This window comes from Zeus faber (genome assembly GCF_960531495.2).
Source record: "Zeus faber genome assembly, chromosome: 3".
Lineage (NCBI taxonomy): Eukaryota > Metazoa > Chordata > Actinopteri > Zeiformes > Zeidae > Zeus > Zeus faber.
Genome location: NC_137190.1, coordinates 29,688,454 through 29,703,453, shown reverse-complemented (window position 1 = coordinate 29,703,453; position 15,000 = coordinate 29,688,454). Strand labels below are relative to the sequence as shown.

The 15,000-nt window shown below is 45.4% G+C and overlaps 1 protein-coding gene across 1 annotated transcript in view; it reads right to left on the bottom strand.

Moving 5' to 3' along the window:
* baz2ba (bromodomain adjacent to zinc finger domain, 2Ba) overlaps positions 1-15,000 on the bottom strand; it is a 101,219-nt gene that overhangs the window by 27,495 nt on the left and 58,724 nt on the right. The window contains exons 4-13 of the mRNA XM_079997332.1: positions 13,138-13,332; positions 11,856-12,017; positions 10,314-10,504; positions 9,620-9,844; positions 8,909-9,520; positions 5,212-5,929; positions 4,176-4,451; positions 2,537-2,597; positions 1,914-2,022; positions 1-125 (exon numbers count right to left, since the gene is read on the bottom strand). The exon at positions 1-125 is cut by the window's left edge and continues 98 nt beyond it. Coding sequence (XP_079853458.1) covers positions 1-125; positions 1,914-2,022; positions 2,537-2,597; positions 4,176-4,451; positions 5,212-5,929; positions 8,909-9,520; positions 9,620-9,844; positions 10,314-10,504; positions 11,856-12,017; positions 13,138-13,332 — 2,674 coding nt within the window. The remainder of the gene's footprint in view (positions 126-1,913; positions 2,023-2,536; positions 2,598-4,175; positions 4,452-5,211; positions 5,930-8,908; positions 9,521-9,619; positions 9,845-10,313; positions 10,505-11,855; positions 12,018-13,137; positions 13,333-15,000) is intronic.

Genomic DNA, 15,000 nt, shown 5'->3' with positions numbered 1-15,000 from the left:
CGGCCGCCCCTGCCGCCCTCGGCCGCCGGCTGCCGCTCGGAGTTTGGGGGGCGGCCCCTCCGGCCCTCCATAGCCAAGATGTGCGGGATGACCTCCTCCTCCTTCAGCAGGCTCCACTGCAAGCCCTGGGAGGAGGTGAGGAGAGGGAGAGAGAGTGGAGAAAGGAGGAGAGGGGACACAGTTTTAGTTTATGCATTTGACTCGGTGGGTCACTCAGCTAGCCCCCAGACGGACAGGACGTTTATTTTGATAGGGAAGAATAATGATCTTGCCTTTATCAATTATATGCATAAAAACATAATTACCTTTGTAATAAGGTAGTTAGTATATAGTAATAATTTATATTTATAGTTTATACACTATAGACCCATAACAATAACTTATGTGCATAGTATCACAATTCTGTATATTTTTATATAGCAGACTATTTCTGTTTTGTATTTTGGCAATTTGTATATATTTGACAATTTTTTATTTGTATTTAAAAAAAATTAAATTATAGTTTAACTTTGACTTTTTATTGTATTTCATTTAATTATTGTTTACATTCTTTTTTCTCAGCTGGTTAATGCATCTTTTTTTAATGCTAATGATCTGTAGCTAAACGCACCAAAGCTCAACCAGAACGAATTCCCCGTAAATGTAAATGTACCTGGCGGAATAAAAAAGATTCTGATTCTGGTTCAGATTAATAGAGTAAATTAATAAAAGTGACATATTGGTAAAAATCAAAATGACCCATTAGTTTATGATTATTAAGGTTTCATTAGGTCATCTTAACTCTTAAGGTTCTGTTCTGTTACTTCTCTTTTGGTGCGGATCTCTACAGCGCTTCCCACGCTTTCCACAATCATGTGACCTTTCCAAGCCTTTCCTCTCTGCTCCACAGGCACGTGACCCACTGGTCACCTGTGGAAGCAAGGTCAGCTGATTATGACACGTCTTCATACGCGGTATGAGCACTATGAGCTCAAACCACTGGCTCCTGTTCCGCGGGCGCTGACTTTCTTTTGTGCCCATTGTTCGAAAAAAAAGATGAATGGAGTGGCGCGGTAGATGTGTGAGACAGACAGGGGGAGAGAGAGAGAGAGTCGCCTGGAGTCCTTCCCTGGCTTCACAGAAGTTGCCCGACTCTTATCTTTGCGCTGAAGCTATAGCTATCACGCGTTATTCTGTTTCTTAATAGCTACTACAGAGGAGAAAATAAGAAAGATGGCGCCGACGAAAAATGTTCAGGCAGAGACGACGTGAAAAAAAAAATCTGACTGGGAAGCAGCAGCTGCACTGGTGGGAGGCTATAGTTACAGTGCGCATCTGTGTTTCTGTGTTTCTGGCTTTGGGAGTGCAGTTCCTTATCTGCAGCCATTTTGGGCTTTTACTTCCCTGCTGGCATGAGCGAATGTTACTGATCAGGGGGCGTTGTTTCTGTTTAGAAAGGCGGGAAGCCTGTAAAAAGTGAAAATATATGGTGTGTGTGTGTGTGTGTGTGTGTGTGTGTGTGTGTGTGTGTGTGTGTGTGTGTGTGTGTGTGTGTGTGTGTGTGTGTGTGTGTGTGTTTGTGTGTGTGTGTGTATGTGTGTGTGTGAGTGTGTGTGTGCGTGTGTGTCGACAGGGCCACAGCTGTGCATCCGAAAGCCAGAACCAATCAGCTTTTAGGGAAGGATAAAGAGATAGACACCAGCAGCAGAAATGCATTTAAAGAGTGCTATCTGTGACTCTTATCATCGTGGAGGGTGGGGGTGGGGGTGGGGGAGGCTTGCTGACACACGGGGACGGGGGCAACGACTGTATAGCATCTGAGAATATATATACACATATAAATATATATATTTGTTTTCCCTCAGCTAGGGAACATTGCTGTCAACATTGCTTTTAAGGCCTGTAACCCCGGTGGAAGAGCCGTACTGCGGTACCTTCATCACTTCCGGGTACTGCCGCAGCTTCTTGCCACAGGGGGTGTAGTACGCCACCTCGCCCTGCGGACGCCCGGCCACCGCCTTGATGCGCGTTTCTCTCTGCCACCTGGGTGTTGGCAAAAACAAACACAACGCCACATCAGTTGGTCCTGTATAACTGCAAATATGCTAATTAGAATGTAGCAGTTGGAAGCGCGGTTCACAAACTCATTTCTATTGGCATATCCATACTTTTGGGGTTTAAGTTTTCAAATAAAGTCAGGAAAAATAACATTGCAGTGTTTGTCCTCCAGTGGACACATAAGGTTTTCCACATAATCGGCGGCAAGTATCAAAGCAAACAGCCACGCAAACATCTCCGAAAGACGACCCGGAAGAGCAGGATCCAGCCTTCAAAGGACCATGCCGCTGAGAGAGAGAAAACCTACCTTAAAGTGCTCCATGTCTTTGAGTCAAAGTTACTTCATTGTATTTCCATTTGAAAAGAGCGGACGGGCCATTGCATTAACCGATACAAAACAAACAAAATTGAAAAATAGATAATGGAAAGGTAAAAGGTAAACGGGCTAAAACACCATCTGACGGGCTCTTCGGCCGTTTCCGAGCCGCAGTGTACGTACCCCAACTCCAGAGGAATCATCAAGTCCTTCTCATCCATCACTCTCTTCCTCTTCCCTAAGCCTGGGGGGGGGGGGGACACACGGGAAAACCTCCATCGCACAGTGTTTCAGCAAGGCACACATTTAGTGCTGAATGTGTGCCTTTCTGAAACAAGGCACACATTCAGAACTTTGACAAGGCACACTCAGTTCATTATCTCGTGCTTTCGGTGATCAAGGAACTAGACGAGAAAATAGACAAACAAAAGTCTATCTTGAATAGCGCTTTGATGGACAGCCGTGGTCACGGGCAAGGCGACTGCACTTCACCTTTACGCCGATACCCTGGGGCTGGATATACACGCCGTTGGCTCTCTTGATGTATAACTTAAAACGGGGAATCCAAATGAAATTCCAAAGCCGTGGCATTGAAATTTAGGAGTGAAGAAGTGTGATCGTATCGCGGACGCAGCGACAGACGCAGACAGACAGGAGATTGACCGAGTCTCAGCCAGGGTAGGATTGGAATTTCTCTGGAACATTCCTTGCAGGCTCGATACGGGCGTCCTCTTATTTTTCTTCTTTTTTTTTTTATTTATTTTTTTCTTTTCTGGGCCGGGTAATCCAACAAGGGAAGGGGGGAGGGAGGGAGGGAAGGGAGGGAGGATAGAAATCAACCACGCACTGCTGTGCCAAACAAGTTTTCAAGTCTTCTTAGTGCCTTGGACATGCTCGTACAGGACCTCAAAGCTCTAGTTAAGCCAGTGCTGCCGCAGCCAGCTGCCTCGTTCTGGTTTTCCGCCTCCCTAAAAATAACAACGACCTATCTCCCGAAAGTCGTCCGGAAGACGTGGCGCGGTCTCTGTGAATCGAGAGCAGAGGGTCTTCAAAGCTAAAGATCTATCTTCTCTAACATAAATGAGGGGCCATCAATGGAAACATATATTTCTTACTTACACTTACTTAGATGACATTTTAATATACTGTATAGTAATTAATAATAACAAGTATTATTATTATTATTATTATTTCTGTGATTGTTATCATTATTATTGATATTATTGTTATTATTGCACTGTTACTGTTATGTTGCTGAGGGACATGCCGTGTTTCATCTGTTTGAATGGGAGTGTGTTGTTGGGAACTCCTTCCCCTGAGACACGCAACGAGTGTATCGGCTTGTAGTAGTGATTCTGCGCGTCGCCAGTACTTGGAATTTTCGCGCAACTACCTCAGCCGATGCTGCGTTCAAGGGAAAATTGTAACTCATTTAAGACGTAATGCTAATGTTAAGGGGAGCGGCAGCACGAACTGATGCTACGTTCCCTGGGAACTCCAAAATGTCTAATAAGTGTCAATAATGGACACTGTGTATTGCTGCCTGCAGCTATATTTATTATTATTATTATAATAATTATTATTATTATTATAAACCACTGCCATGAAGGTTGTTGTTGTTATGAGGGGGCTTCAAATGACTTACTTAAACATTAAAGATAAACAGAATAACTACATTTGGCAAAGGCTCAAGAAAGTACCCTGATATTGGATCCTCCCTATTTATTATGATTATCATCTATTTCTTACAATTATCTATAATTACTTGGAAATATTATAAAAAAAAAAATCTAATATTGACTCAACCAAAGCGCCGTGTTACCTGGTGGAGTGGCCAGGGGGTACGAGGAGGAGGAGGCGGGGCTTTGATAGGCCAAGGCACTGGAGCTGGTGACGACGGCCACAGGCGTCTTGATGACCTGCAGGTTGAGGGGCGTGCAGCTGGCCAGCGTGTGGTTGGTGGAGGTGCTGAGGAGCTGCGGACCTTTGGCGAGCCTGGGGGGGGGCTTGTCCTTCTTGGAGAGGGAGCCCAGTGAGGACAGCTTCAGGTCCTTCACCTTCTTCCCGGAGAGGTCGCTATCCGAGTTGCTGTCAGACTCTTTGGTAGGAGAGGAATAAAGGGGAATCAGCGTTAATTGTGCGTTCTGTACGGTAATATGGATGGAGTAAAACACCGTAGGCTCAATTGGGGGCCGGGCACTAAATCAACATTACAGTTTATTGCCTTTTATTCTCGTATTGAACATGAACTTGAACTTTAATTCAGATACAAGTTTTACAGTCAAGATCATTTCCTAATACCACCCGTCCCCAGCTGTAATAAATACCAAATGCTGTGAGGGACAAAGATATCCTCACAAGGGCTCCTATACTTAGGAATACTCAAAGAAAGCTGTGTTTGGGTAAAAGCAAAAGTACTTTTATACTTTTACTCAAGTAAAAGTCAAGTCAAGTATGTGCTTGTTGGCCACCATGACCTCGGATTGAAGCCACGTTCAATTGAGTTGAGTCATTCAATGAGTTGAATGAATTATCATTCATTGAAAAACATTCATTGAGTTCAAAATTGTTCCTATAGGTGTTACAGATAAACGTAGTGGAGCAAAAAGTAAGATATTTGCTTTGTACTGTAGTAAAATAATAAAAATGGGAACAATAAAGTCAAGTAAATACCTCAAAAGTGCACTTAAGTAAAACCTTTGAGTAAAAGTGCTCAGTTACTTTCCACTTTCCAGTGTTTGATTAGAAATTTGCATCAGGTTTAATATGATTAAATCATAGAACATGTTTCCTTCTAGGCAAACCGCACAATGAGAAACACAAATTCTTGCCCCTTAACGGGCCTCAAAATGTCCAACCTGACAAGCTGTCGTCCGAGTCCTCCTCATCTTCCTCATCTTCCAGGTCATCGTCGTCGTCGTCGTCGTCGTCGCCCGAGTCGTCCGATTCCTTGTTGGCGGGGATGGCAACGCCCGTGATCCCCACGCCCGGTATGCCCACCCCGGGGATCCCGATGCCGGACTCCCCTCCGCGGAACAAGTCCACAAGCGACTGCACCAGGTGGTTCTGGGAGAACCCCTTCCAGGCTGCCAGGGGGTCCGCCTGGCTCTGGCTCTGGCCCGGCCCGGGTGCCAGGGCCGGTGCAGGCACCTGTCCCTTGGCCTTGGGGGCCTTGCTCTTTCTGGACCCGTGGCCAGTGCCGTGGGGTGAGGTAGTGGGCGGCCGTGTGGGCGGAGCTGCCTGGGGGCCCGCTGGGGTCCTGGCGCCACCCGTGCTCAGGTTGACGGGCATGGACCCCGCATCGGCGTCGCTCTGAGGGGCCAGGCCCTGTGAGGCAGGGTCCTTGCGAGGTTTGGTGATGAGGGCCAGAGGCGCGTCCTGAGAGGTGCTTTGGATGACTCCATTGGGGTGGTGCTGGGGCTCGGGTAGCCCCAGAAGGGCACTGGAGAGGAAGAGGTTGGAGTGATTGTTCTGGGGGAGCGGGGGCGCCGGGGGCAGCGGCGAGGGCGACATCTTGGGGGATTTGTTCTGCTTCTTCTGCTCAGCTGAGAACGTTGGCCCCTGGGACAGGAGAGACTGGGGAGAGGGAAAATGGGGTTGTCGGAAGGGAGGGAGAGGGCAGAGTGAAATGGAGGGATAAAAGGGGGGGAAAAAATGAGAAAAATAGAGCAGACAAAGTAGGGTTGCTCTAGCTGTCAGCTGGCATCAGCGCTGATTGTTTGAGCAGGTGACACGGCCACAAAGCCTTACAGCGGTGCGCTTAACTGTGTCCAAACGCCTTTCTGGGACAACAAAAGGAGGGCATGGCATTGTGAGACATGCGAATATCACTCTGGAACCGTAATTATTCTGTCTGCACATTTGATAAAAAAAGAAGGAAAAAACGCTCTGCCATTGTCATTATTATCCGCCGTGCATCTGGGGCTGTGGACAGAGTGTTTGGCTTGATACACCCAAGGCAAAGTTATGTCCAATCTATGTTTAAGCAAGCGCAGGTTAGCGCTCCACCTCGACTTTCAACTAGATGTGATACCAAGTGAAACAAATCAATTTCACAGACCATGAAATACAGTAACAGTTCTGAAACCACAGGGGGAATTTGGCTAGTTGGAAAGTTCCGGCTATGTGCAAAATAGAAAGAGTGGGGAAATAGATTTTTACGGGAAAAGTTGGTCTCTCCGGGCTCTTCTATTGATGGGTACCATCATTTGGATTGTATGAGAGAGTATATGGATATATATATATACAGTATATATTAAAGCCTAAAAGGCAGTGAAGCGTGCAAATTCAGCAGGGTGATAAGACACAAAGCCTCATCCTTCAAATTAAGTTAAATGACCAAATAAAACATCACTGGCCTAGGTGGCCAACAAGTCTATAATATAAAGAAAGATAATAACCTATATACCTATATACCTATAGATAATAATCGACATTTACCTATAGATAATAAGCTATATACTGATTGATAATAAGCTATATACTGATCGATAATAAGCTATATACCTATGGATTATAAAATATATACCTATGGATTATAAACTATATACCTATGGATTATAAAATATATACCTATGGATTATAAACTATATGCATATGATTATAAACTATATACCTATGGATTATAAGACTATATTATAAACTATATACCTATGGATTATAAACTATATACCTATGATTATAAACTATATACCTATGGATTATAAGACTATATTATAAACTATATACCTATGGATTATAAACTATATACCTATGGATTATAAAATATATACCTATGGATAATAACATATATACCTATGGATTATAAACTATATACCTATGGATTATAAAATATATACCTATGGATTATAAGACTATATTATAAACTATATACCTATGATTATAAACTATATACCTATGGATTATAAGATATATACCTATAGATGACAACCTTTGATAAAAGTTGTATGTTCTGGCTGATCACTAACGTTTTGTCCTTGTTAAAAACCTTGCGATAAGCCATGGGGAAACTGGTAAGAAATGGATTTGAGCGCTCACCATGTTTAGTTTATTTGACATTTTTGGGCTTTTTATCATCTAACTTATTAACTAATGGACACATACAGTGAGTGTAAGTGTAATTTCCCTAACTCCTCTGGGATGCATTTATAGCCGCAGCTCAGCCTAAAAGCAGATCATTATTTATTTTTTTCTACAGGGTAGAACACGACAGAGAGATGATTTTGTTTGGAGTTTTTTTCCAATAAAGGTTTTAATTACGTTAATTACCTTAATTACCAGAGTGAGTGAGCATGTTCACCTTTTCAATGTTTTTATTTGGTCGGTAGTTACATATGACAAAGCGAACATTAGCCATCAAAGATGGCAGGGCTGGTGATGTAATCCTCTGAAAAGGTTTTTTGTTGTTGTTATTTTGTTATTGTTATTTTATTTTTAAACAGCAAAAATGGCCTAAGCTCTAGTGCAGATAACAATGGACCCCCATTTTACTTGGTAACGATGCCCCCACTTCAAAATGGTTTTGTTTTTCTACACGAAATAGGGGAAGAGATGAATGCTAATGACCCCGATATGCTTAGTTTTGATTTTTCAGCGAGAGGCGATCATTTCTTTGATGTGTCATTTAGGCTGTGGAATATTTACACAACGTGTTTAAAAAGGATTCTAGCAACATCTTGTGCATTAGACGGCGGATTTGTTAGTGTTGTTTTTTTTCCTGTTTTTTTATTGACTGCGTTCTTGCCAGGACTACGAGCCCCGTTGTTGTTGTTGGCACTGCACTGATACCAATCTGTTCCGTCGACTGTGCAACACCCTGCGACGCCACTGTGGAAACTATAACCTACTACCACTATCCAGACATTCCAATGGCTCATCCATTAAGCAAGAAGAGGATACGATTTTATAAATGAGTTTATATGGTGAGGCCAAATGGCTGCACAGTATACTTTATAATGTATACATGATCAGCTTACTAGTTAAACATATTTATATTATTATTTATTTATATATATATATCTTTATTCAAGTATATAAAAAAAATTTGAGCATAAAAATATATATGCTATATATAAACTTATATAAGTATATAAATTACGATAAGTAAGTAATGTATATATAAGTAAGCATTTTTTGTCAAAAGTAATCAGGACATGAGCTTTATCCTTTATACTGTATTATAGGCTCTGTTATATCAAGGCACCAGAGCTGACAAGTACTTTTACTTTTAATAATTTAAGTACATTTAGGAGCAACTACTCATGTACCTTTTCTTCAGTAGAAAGATCAGTGTAGTACTTTCACTTTTATAAGAGTCATTTTGTGTCAGAGTATTTGTACTTTTTCTACCACTGCTTAAAACACCTCATATGGTCGATAAAAGAAGCTTGTTATGTCTCGAAGGTAACTGAATGGGTTGAATTCAATTGGCTCCTATGGACTTTTTGGACCTTTTGTTTCTTTGTGGAAGGTTGTGATGACCCCTCTGACTCCCAGCGAACCCCCTCACCAAGGTTATGCGATCAAAGTTGGGTCATCTAAGGTTCTAAGGCTCACCTGTTTGAGCCGGAACTCGTTGATCTGTGCCAGCGAGGCTTCCAGCATTTTCCTCTTTTGGGCTTTGGCACCCCTGCCACCACCGCCGCCAGACTGGGGGGGCTTCTGGGAGGACTTGCGGGAGCCGGCCGCCGGCGGGGTCAGGGTGAAGGGCTTCGGTGAGGCAGAGACAGGGAGAGACGGGCGGGGAGGCGAGGGCACGGAGACGGGCTTGGGGGAGGAGCACAGGGCCAGGGGTAGGTGCTGGGGGGAGGAGGACGAGGAGGAGGAGGTGGAGGAGGGCAGCAGCTTGGGGGGTCGGAGCGAGGCGGCGCTGGCTGAGAGCGGCTTCTTGGGGGAGGCGGTGAGGGTGACGGGGGAGGCGGAGGGCGAGGGCTGGTGGCGGGGCTGGGCCAGCAGCGCCAGGGGTTTTGAGCTGGCGGCCAGGCCCGTGGACTGGATGACGCTGAAGTGCTGCTGGGGGCCGTCCTGGGGACGGAGCCTGGAGCCGTGCAGGGCCAGGGAGAGGGCAGGGGGGGAAGGGGACCGGGCCGAGGGCAGTAGCTTTCGGGTGTTAGAGGCCCTGCCCTCTCTCCCGTCACCGGTCCCAGTTTCAGTGCTTTGTGTGGCAACCTGGCCGAGGGACGAGGAGGAGAGGAGGGTCGACGATCCAGTTAGCAAACCTGGCACAACATCTCCGAGAAAATCCCCCGTTTTAGAATTCCGGCTCACCTTCGCCTTTTTCTTCGGTGTCCGCTTCTCCATCTCCGCGTCGGACAGCTCGCTCTGCTTGTCATCTTCGTCCTCCTCCTCGTCCTCCTCGTCGTCGTCGTCGTCGTCGTCCTCCGCCAGGTCCTCCAGGTCGCTGCTGAGGGAGCCGTCGCTCGAGCTGTCCGAGGACGTGCCCGACTCGCTGTTGATCGCCCCGGAGAGGTCTGTCGGCTTTTTGTGAGCCTTCTGGAGGAAGAGCGGGAGAAAGAAAAGGACTTAACTCCACTTTGCAGGGGAGCAAATTTTACAAAATTGTAACGGTTATGTTTTTCTCTTGCTATGGTTTGGGCCCAAATTGAGAGATGGAGTGTTTGCGGTACTCGCGTCACTTTAATTTAGCATTTCACATTTTAAATGTAGAATCTCAGAATATATTTTTTGTATTTCATCTATCTATCCATCTATCTATCTATCTATCTATCTATCTATCTATCTATCTATCTATCTATCTATCTATCTATCTATCTATCTATCTATCTATCTATCTATCTATGTATTTGTCTGTCTGTTTGTCTGTCTGTCGGTCTATCTATCTATCTATTTAAATTACACTTTCTGCTTCAAGTTGCACGTTAAGGACTGTTGCAACAGAATGGTTGGAGCACATTTCATATCATATCAGGAAGTATATTGTTCCAGAGTGGTGGGGACGAACCTTGTCTTTAGGCTTGTGGGGCAGTTTCTCCAGCGCCTCGGCCTGATGGCTGTGGGGGCTGCCCTGGCGGCTGCGGGAGGGCTCCGGTTTCGTGGCCGTGTTGGGGGACGAGCAGGCGGCGCCGGAGAAGCCCCCCGCTGGCGGCGTGGGCAAAGAGGAGACCTCGCTCCCGTTCACCGCCCCGTTTACCGCTGCAGGAACCCCAAGACAGATTAACGCGGCGGCTTATCGGCCCCTTCTAGGGGGGGAGTTAGTTGTGGCTGAGGCTAATCGCATATCTGGAGACGAGCGCAGAACGGAGGAAAAAAAAAGATTTATGTGTGCATCTTATCGAGTGTGCTTCCCGCGCATGACATAGGCCCTAACATTAATAGTTTACATAATAACAGATAAATTAAAAGATAGCGTTAAATTAAAAAAAGTTGGGAGGAAAAAATACGAGATTAGAAGTGTAAGACTTGCAGGCGGGCGAGGAAGAACGAACAAACGGTTGACAAAATCACAACTGCCGAGTGAAAGTCATTAAAATCTTCTCACGAGAAATCAGGTGATAAGACAAAGAAAGTGTATTTAGGCAGCGGGGAAAAAGCGGCGACAGGCAGTAGTAAAGGGAATAGAGGTAGAAAGAGAATGAAGGGAGAGTTGGTTGTTGTTTATTTTCTATCAGCCTTCCTAGGTCCACAACCTGTTCTTGGAGGAATTGCGGGGTTCATTGTGGCATTACATGATGAATTTCAAGGAAGTGACTTTTATAAGCAACATTTGTTTCACGACTTCACGCAAAAAAAATATAATCAATTTTCATTGTGATCTTTATTAATTGAAATATAATATAATCTATTAATTATATAACAGTTAATTATATTGTTAATTATATAATTTACAACATGTTAATTATTCCTTATTTATTTATTCCAGCATCTTTGCACACTGCACCATTGCACTATTGCCTTCCTGCTACAATCTCATTGCTGTTCATTTTGTGTGTATGTGTGTGTGTGTGTGTGTCTATGTATGTATATATACATGTGTATGTGTGCATATGTATGTATGTATATCTATATATATACTTTTATATACTTCTACATCTGTACATAGTAGTTAAATGTTTATGTTTAGCTTGTTGTCTTTGTTTCAGCTGTATGTCTAGTCCATGTTTGTACATTGAATGTAATGAACAAAAAACAGTCAAATTCCTTGTATGTATGTGAACATACTTGGCGAATAAAGCTGATTCTGATTCTGATTCTGATCTTAGTCTCATTGTCTATTAATTCATACTACTGCATCTATTTTGTACATATATATCTATATATCTACAGATCTATTTATCTCATTGTCATCTACTATTTTGAGTATCTATTTCCAACCATGTGTGATTAAATGAACATAACCCTGGCATTATCTATGTCGTAAAAGTGACAATTCCGAGGATAAAACTCAAGCACTTCAACGACCCCAAGGTAAGAACCCTGGAATTGTGTGGGGAGGAACACATCACCATACTCTCTATATGCTGTGGTGTTTTGGGAGGGCTGTTACCTTTGGACGGCGTGCGGCTGCTCTTGCTGGGCGTCCTGCTCTGGAGGGGGCTGGCACTGTGGTTGGTCTGGATGTGGGGGGTGAAGAATGGAGGGAAGCCGAGGAAGGGGGGAAGGAAGGCAGCGGCTCCCCGGCTGTGGGCTTCAGCGACACGCCACCACTCTGACGGAGGGAGCGGAGGGTGAGGGCCGAGGGAGAAGGGGTGGAAGGAGAGGAGAAGAGAAGACAGGAGGAGAGGAGGGAAGAGAGATGAGAAAGAGGGAGGAGGGTTGGAGGAGGCGAGGGCCGGAGGGGCGAGAAGAGAAGAGGGGAAACGAGGAGAAGATGAAAGAGGAGGAGAGGAAAGGAGGGGAGAGAGGAGAAGCGGGAAGAAGAGATAAAAGAAGAGGAGAGGAGAAAAAGAGAAAGGAGGAGAGAAGGTGGGAAGAGAAGAGAGGAGAGGAGGGGAAAAGAGAGGGGAGGAGAGAAGGGAAGACATGGTGAGAGGAAACACGAAAAGATGAACAAAAAGATGGACAGACAAAGACAGTATTGGGATGAAACAGAAGGGAAATGGACATATAAGAGAAGACGGTAGGCAGAGGAGAGAAGATTAAAGAGGACACATAGAAAGAACGTGACAACATGAGACATCCATTGTAGAATTAAGCCCATGCACTATGACCAGTGTGTCTATAGCCCCTTTCCCACTCGCACTGAAAGCCGTAAATCCACTGGCAATGTTCCATATTGGCGTCAGGGCCGGCGCTAACTGTCGACGGTGTGGGGAGGCATCCAACGCTCTTTTAATGTTCCTTTGTATCCTGAATCGATTGCGTGTTCTGATTCAAGTATTCAAGATGATCGGGAAAAAACATTACTTGTCTTGCAAACTTGTTGAATATTATGCGGCGATGCGGCGATCACGATTTTTCACAAGACTGTCTATAAAATTTTTGTGCACGCAAGCGAATGAGCTTTGTCTGTCCAGCGCTCCATGCGCTGTCCGCCGCTTTCCGCCGCGGGGAGGTGCAGACCGGGACCACATAGGGTGACTTCTGCTGAACTGTCCTTTGCCCCGTCTACTCCAGGCATTGCCATGGCGTGTGTGAAAAAGCGCAAGACTGAAATGTCCCTGAAAGAAGCTGCATGTGAGAATAATGAAACTCACTAGTGGTGCCCGAAAGGTTATCCCAGTAATTTACCGGGAACTATGTGTGAAAGGGGCTAAAGATAAGTACCTCCCCACCCCAACCAACCAACTCCCCTCCCCCCAATCCCCCCCGTTTCTCCCCCCTCCTACCAGAGAGGGCTCCCAGCTGGGGGTGGGCGGCCAGGGCGGCCGACATGCCCAGCGTGCCCAGGCCCCCGAACTCCGGCCGTCCCGCCCCGGCCGTGTAGAGTGCTCCGAATGCCGGGTGGCTGACCAGGGGGAAGGCACTTGACAATGTGGAGCCGATGAAGGGCTGCTCCGCCGCCACTCCAAACAGACGTCCTGCTGGGGGTGGGGGGGTCAAACACAAGGCAAAGGCTCAATAATAATAATTTATTTGAGTATCTTACATGCAATGTTAGAAGGAGCAAATTAAGTCATTGGACGTTGATTCGGAGCAACGGTTAGTTAAAGGAATAGTTTGGTTTAGTTTAGTCTTCACAAGTTGTCCCCCATTACTTGCATTGAACTCCTGGACAACTTGAACTCCTGACGGAGGACTGAACCACAACAAGTGTCCAGTTTGGAGAAAAGGCTGGACTGCCGCAGGAATGAAGCCTACATACTACATGAGGGGTGAGCACAAAACAGGGATAAACATGGAAAAATCTGAACTACTCCTTGAAACGAGTGATCATACTTCCCTTTTTTGTGAGCGAGCACATCTACATCGTTCTGTGGAAAATCTTCCGCGGGGGAGGGACATCATTCATGGATGTTTTTTTGTTGCGGTTCAGTCTTTCAAAAACAACTGAAGACGTTTTTGCCCCTGGAACATCATGGATGTTGTTATTTTTTTTAATAAAAGAAGAGCCCGTGTTGTGCGGCAATGAAAGGAGGAAAAAGGGATGGTATGTGTCAACCCTGACAAACTGGAACTGGATTTCCAGATTTCTACGAAACTGTGGTAAACACAAGACAAATTTAAGAAGGAGCTATTCAGGTTGTTTCGGGTGTTGCCAAGTTATGTATATATAACTGAAGTTATGTCAACGGCAACACCATTGAGGTACTCGAGTGCACATAGCTCTCTTTTTGTTATTGCCTGCTTTAAAGCCGTTTCCTTTAGATAAACACTGTCTTCGGGGGCCAGGCTGTGCTTTTATGTGGCCCTAAGCGGAGGAGTGGGGGGTGGGTGGGGTGCGATGCGCGACGCGACACGGATCGCACAGTGTGGGGTTTTTTTTTCTTTCAATTAGGAAAATCGAGGAACATAAATACATGATCTAAAATAAAATAAAACATCTGTGCTGTTTGCGGGAGACGTCACACTCATCGTGTTGCCCCTACACTGATCAGGTGGCCCCCCCTAGCGGTTGTGGCCCTATACAACCGCATAGAGTGCTTTTGCTACGGGCCTACCCTGACGTCCTCTCGTCAAGGATCTATTCATCGCGTGGGTTCCTTCGAACCTGTTACGGCCGAGGGAGATTTCCTCACACTGGTGAAAGACCTCTCTCTCTCTCTCGTACAAAGCTGATTTTATGATGGTCCAGCGTCAGAACCGAGGTCTGATGTGATACTATTTCACTTCAGTTATAAGAAAAATGCACTCTTGCGACAATGACTAGAGGAGATATCCCCCCGGTCTAAAGAGAGGCGCATGAGCCGGTGTAAAACTACTCCCTCCCCATCCTCGACACCCCCCACCCTTACCGCCCCTCTCCCGTGCTGTTGGCATTCAATGTAGACGGCGAAGAAGAATACTTCATCAACATCATCATCGTCTAGCTTCCCCTTTTTTTTTTCTTCTCTCTCTCTCTCTCTCTCTCTCTCTCTCTCCCCGAGCACAATCATTTCTGGCAGGGGCGACTGCCACGCATTACCTTCTCCCGGAGTCAGATGCAATTTAGTCCGAGCATATTTCATGCAAATTCAATTTCTATTTCGGGGACTGGCGAGCGAGACCGCTGGATGTCTCGGCGTGAGCCAGGTAATGCATGGGTTCGCTGC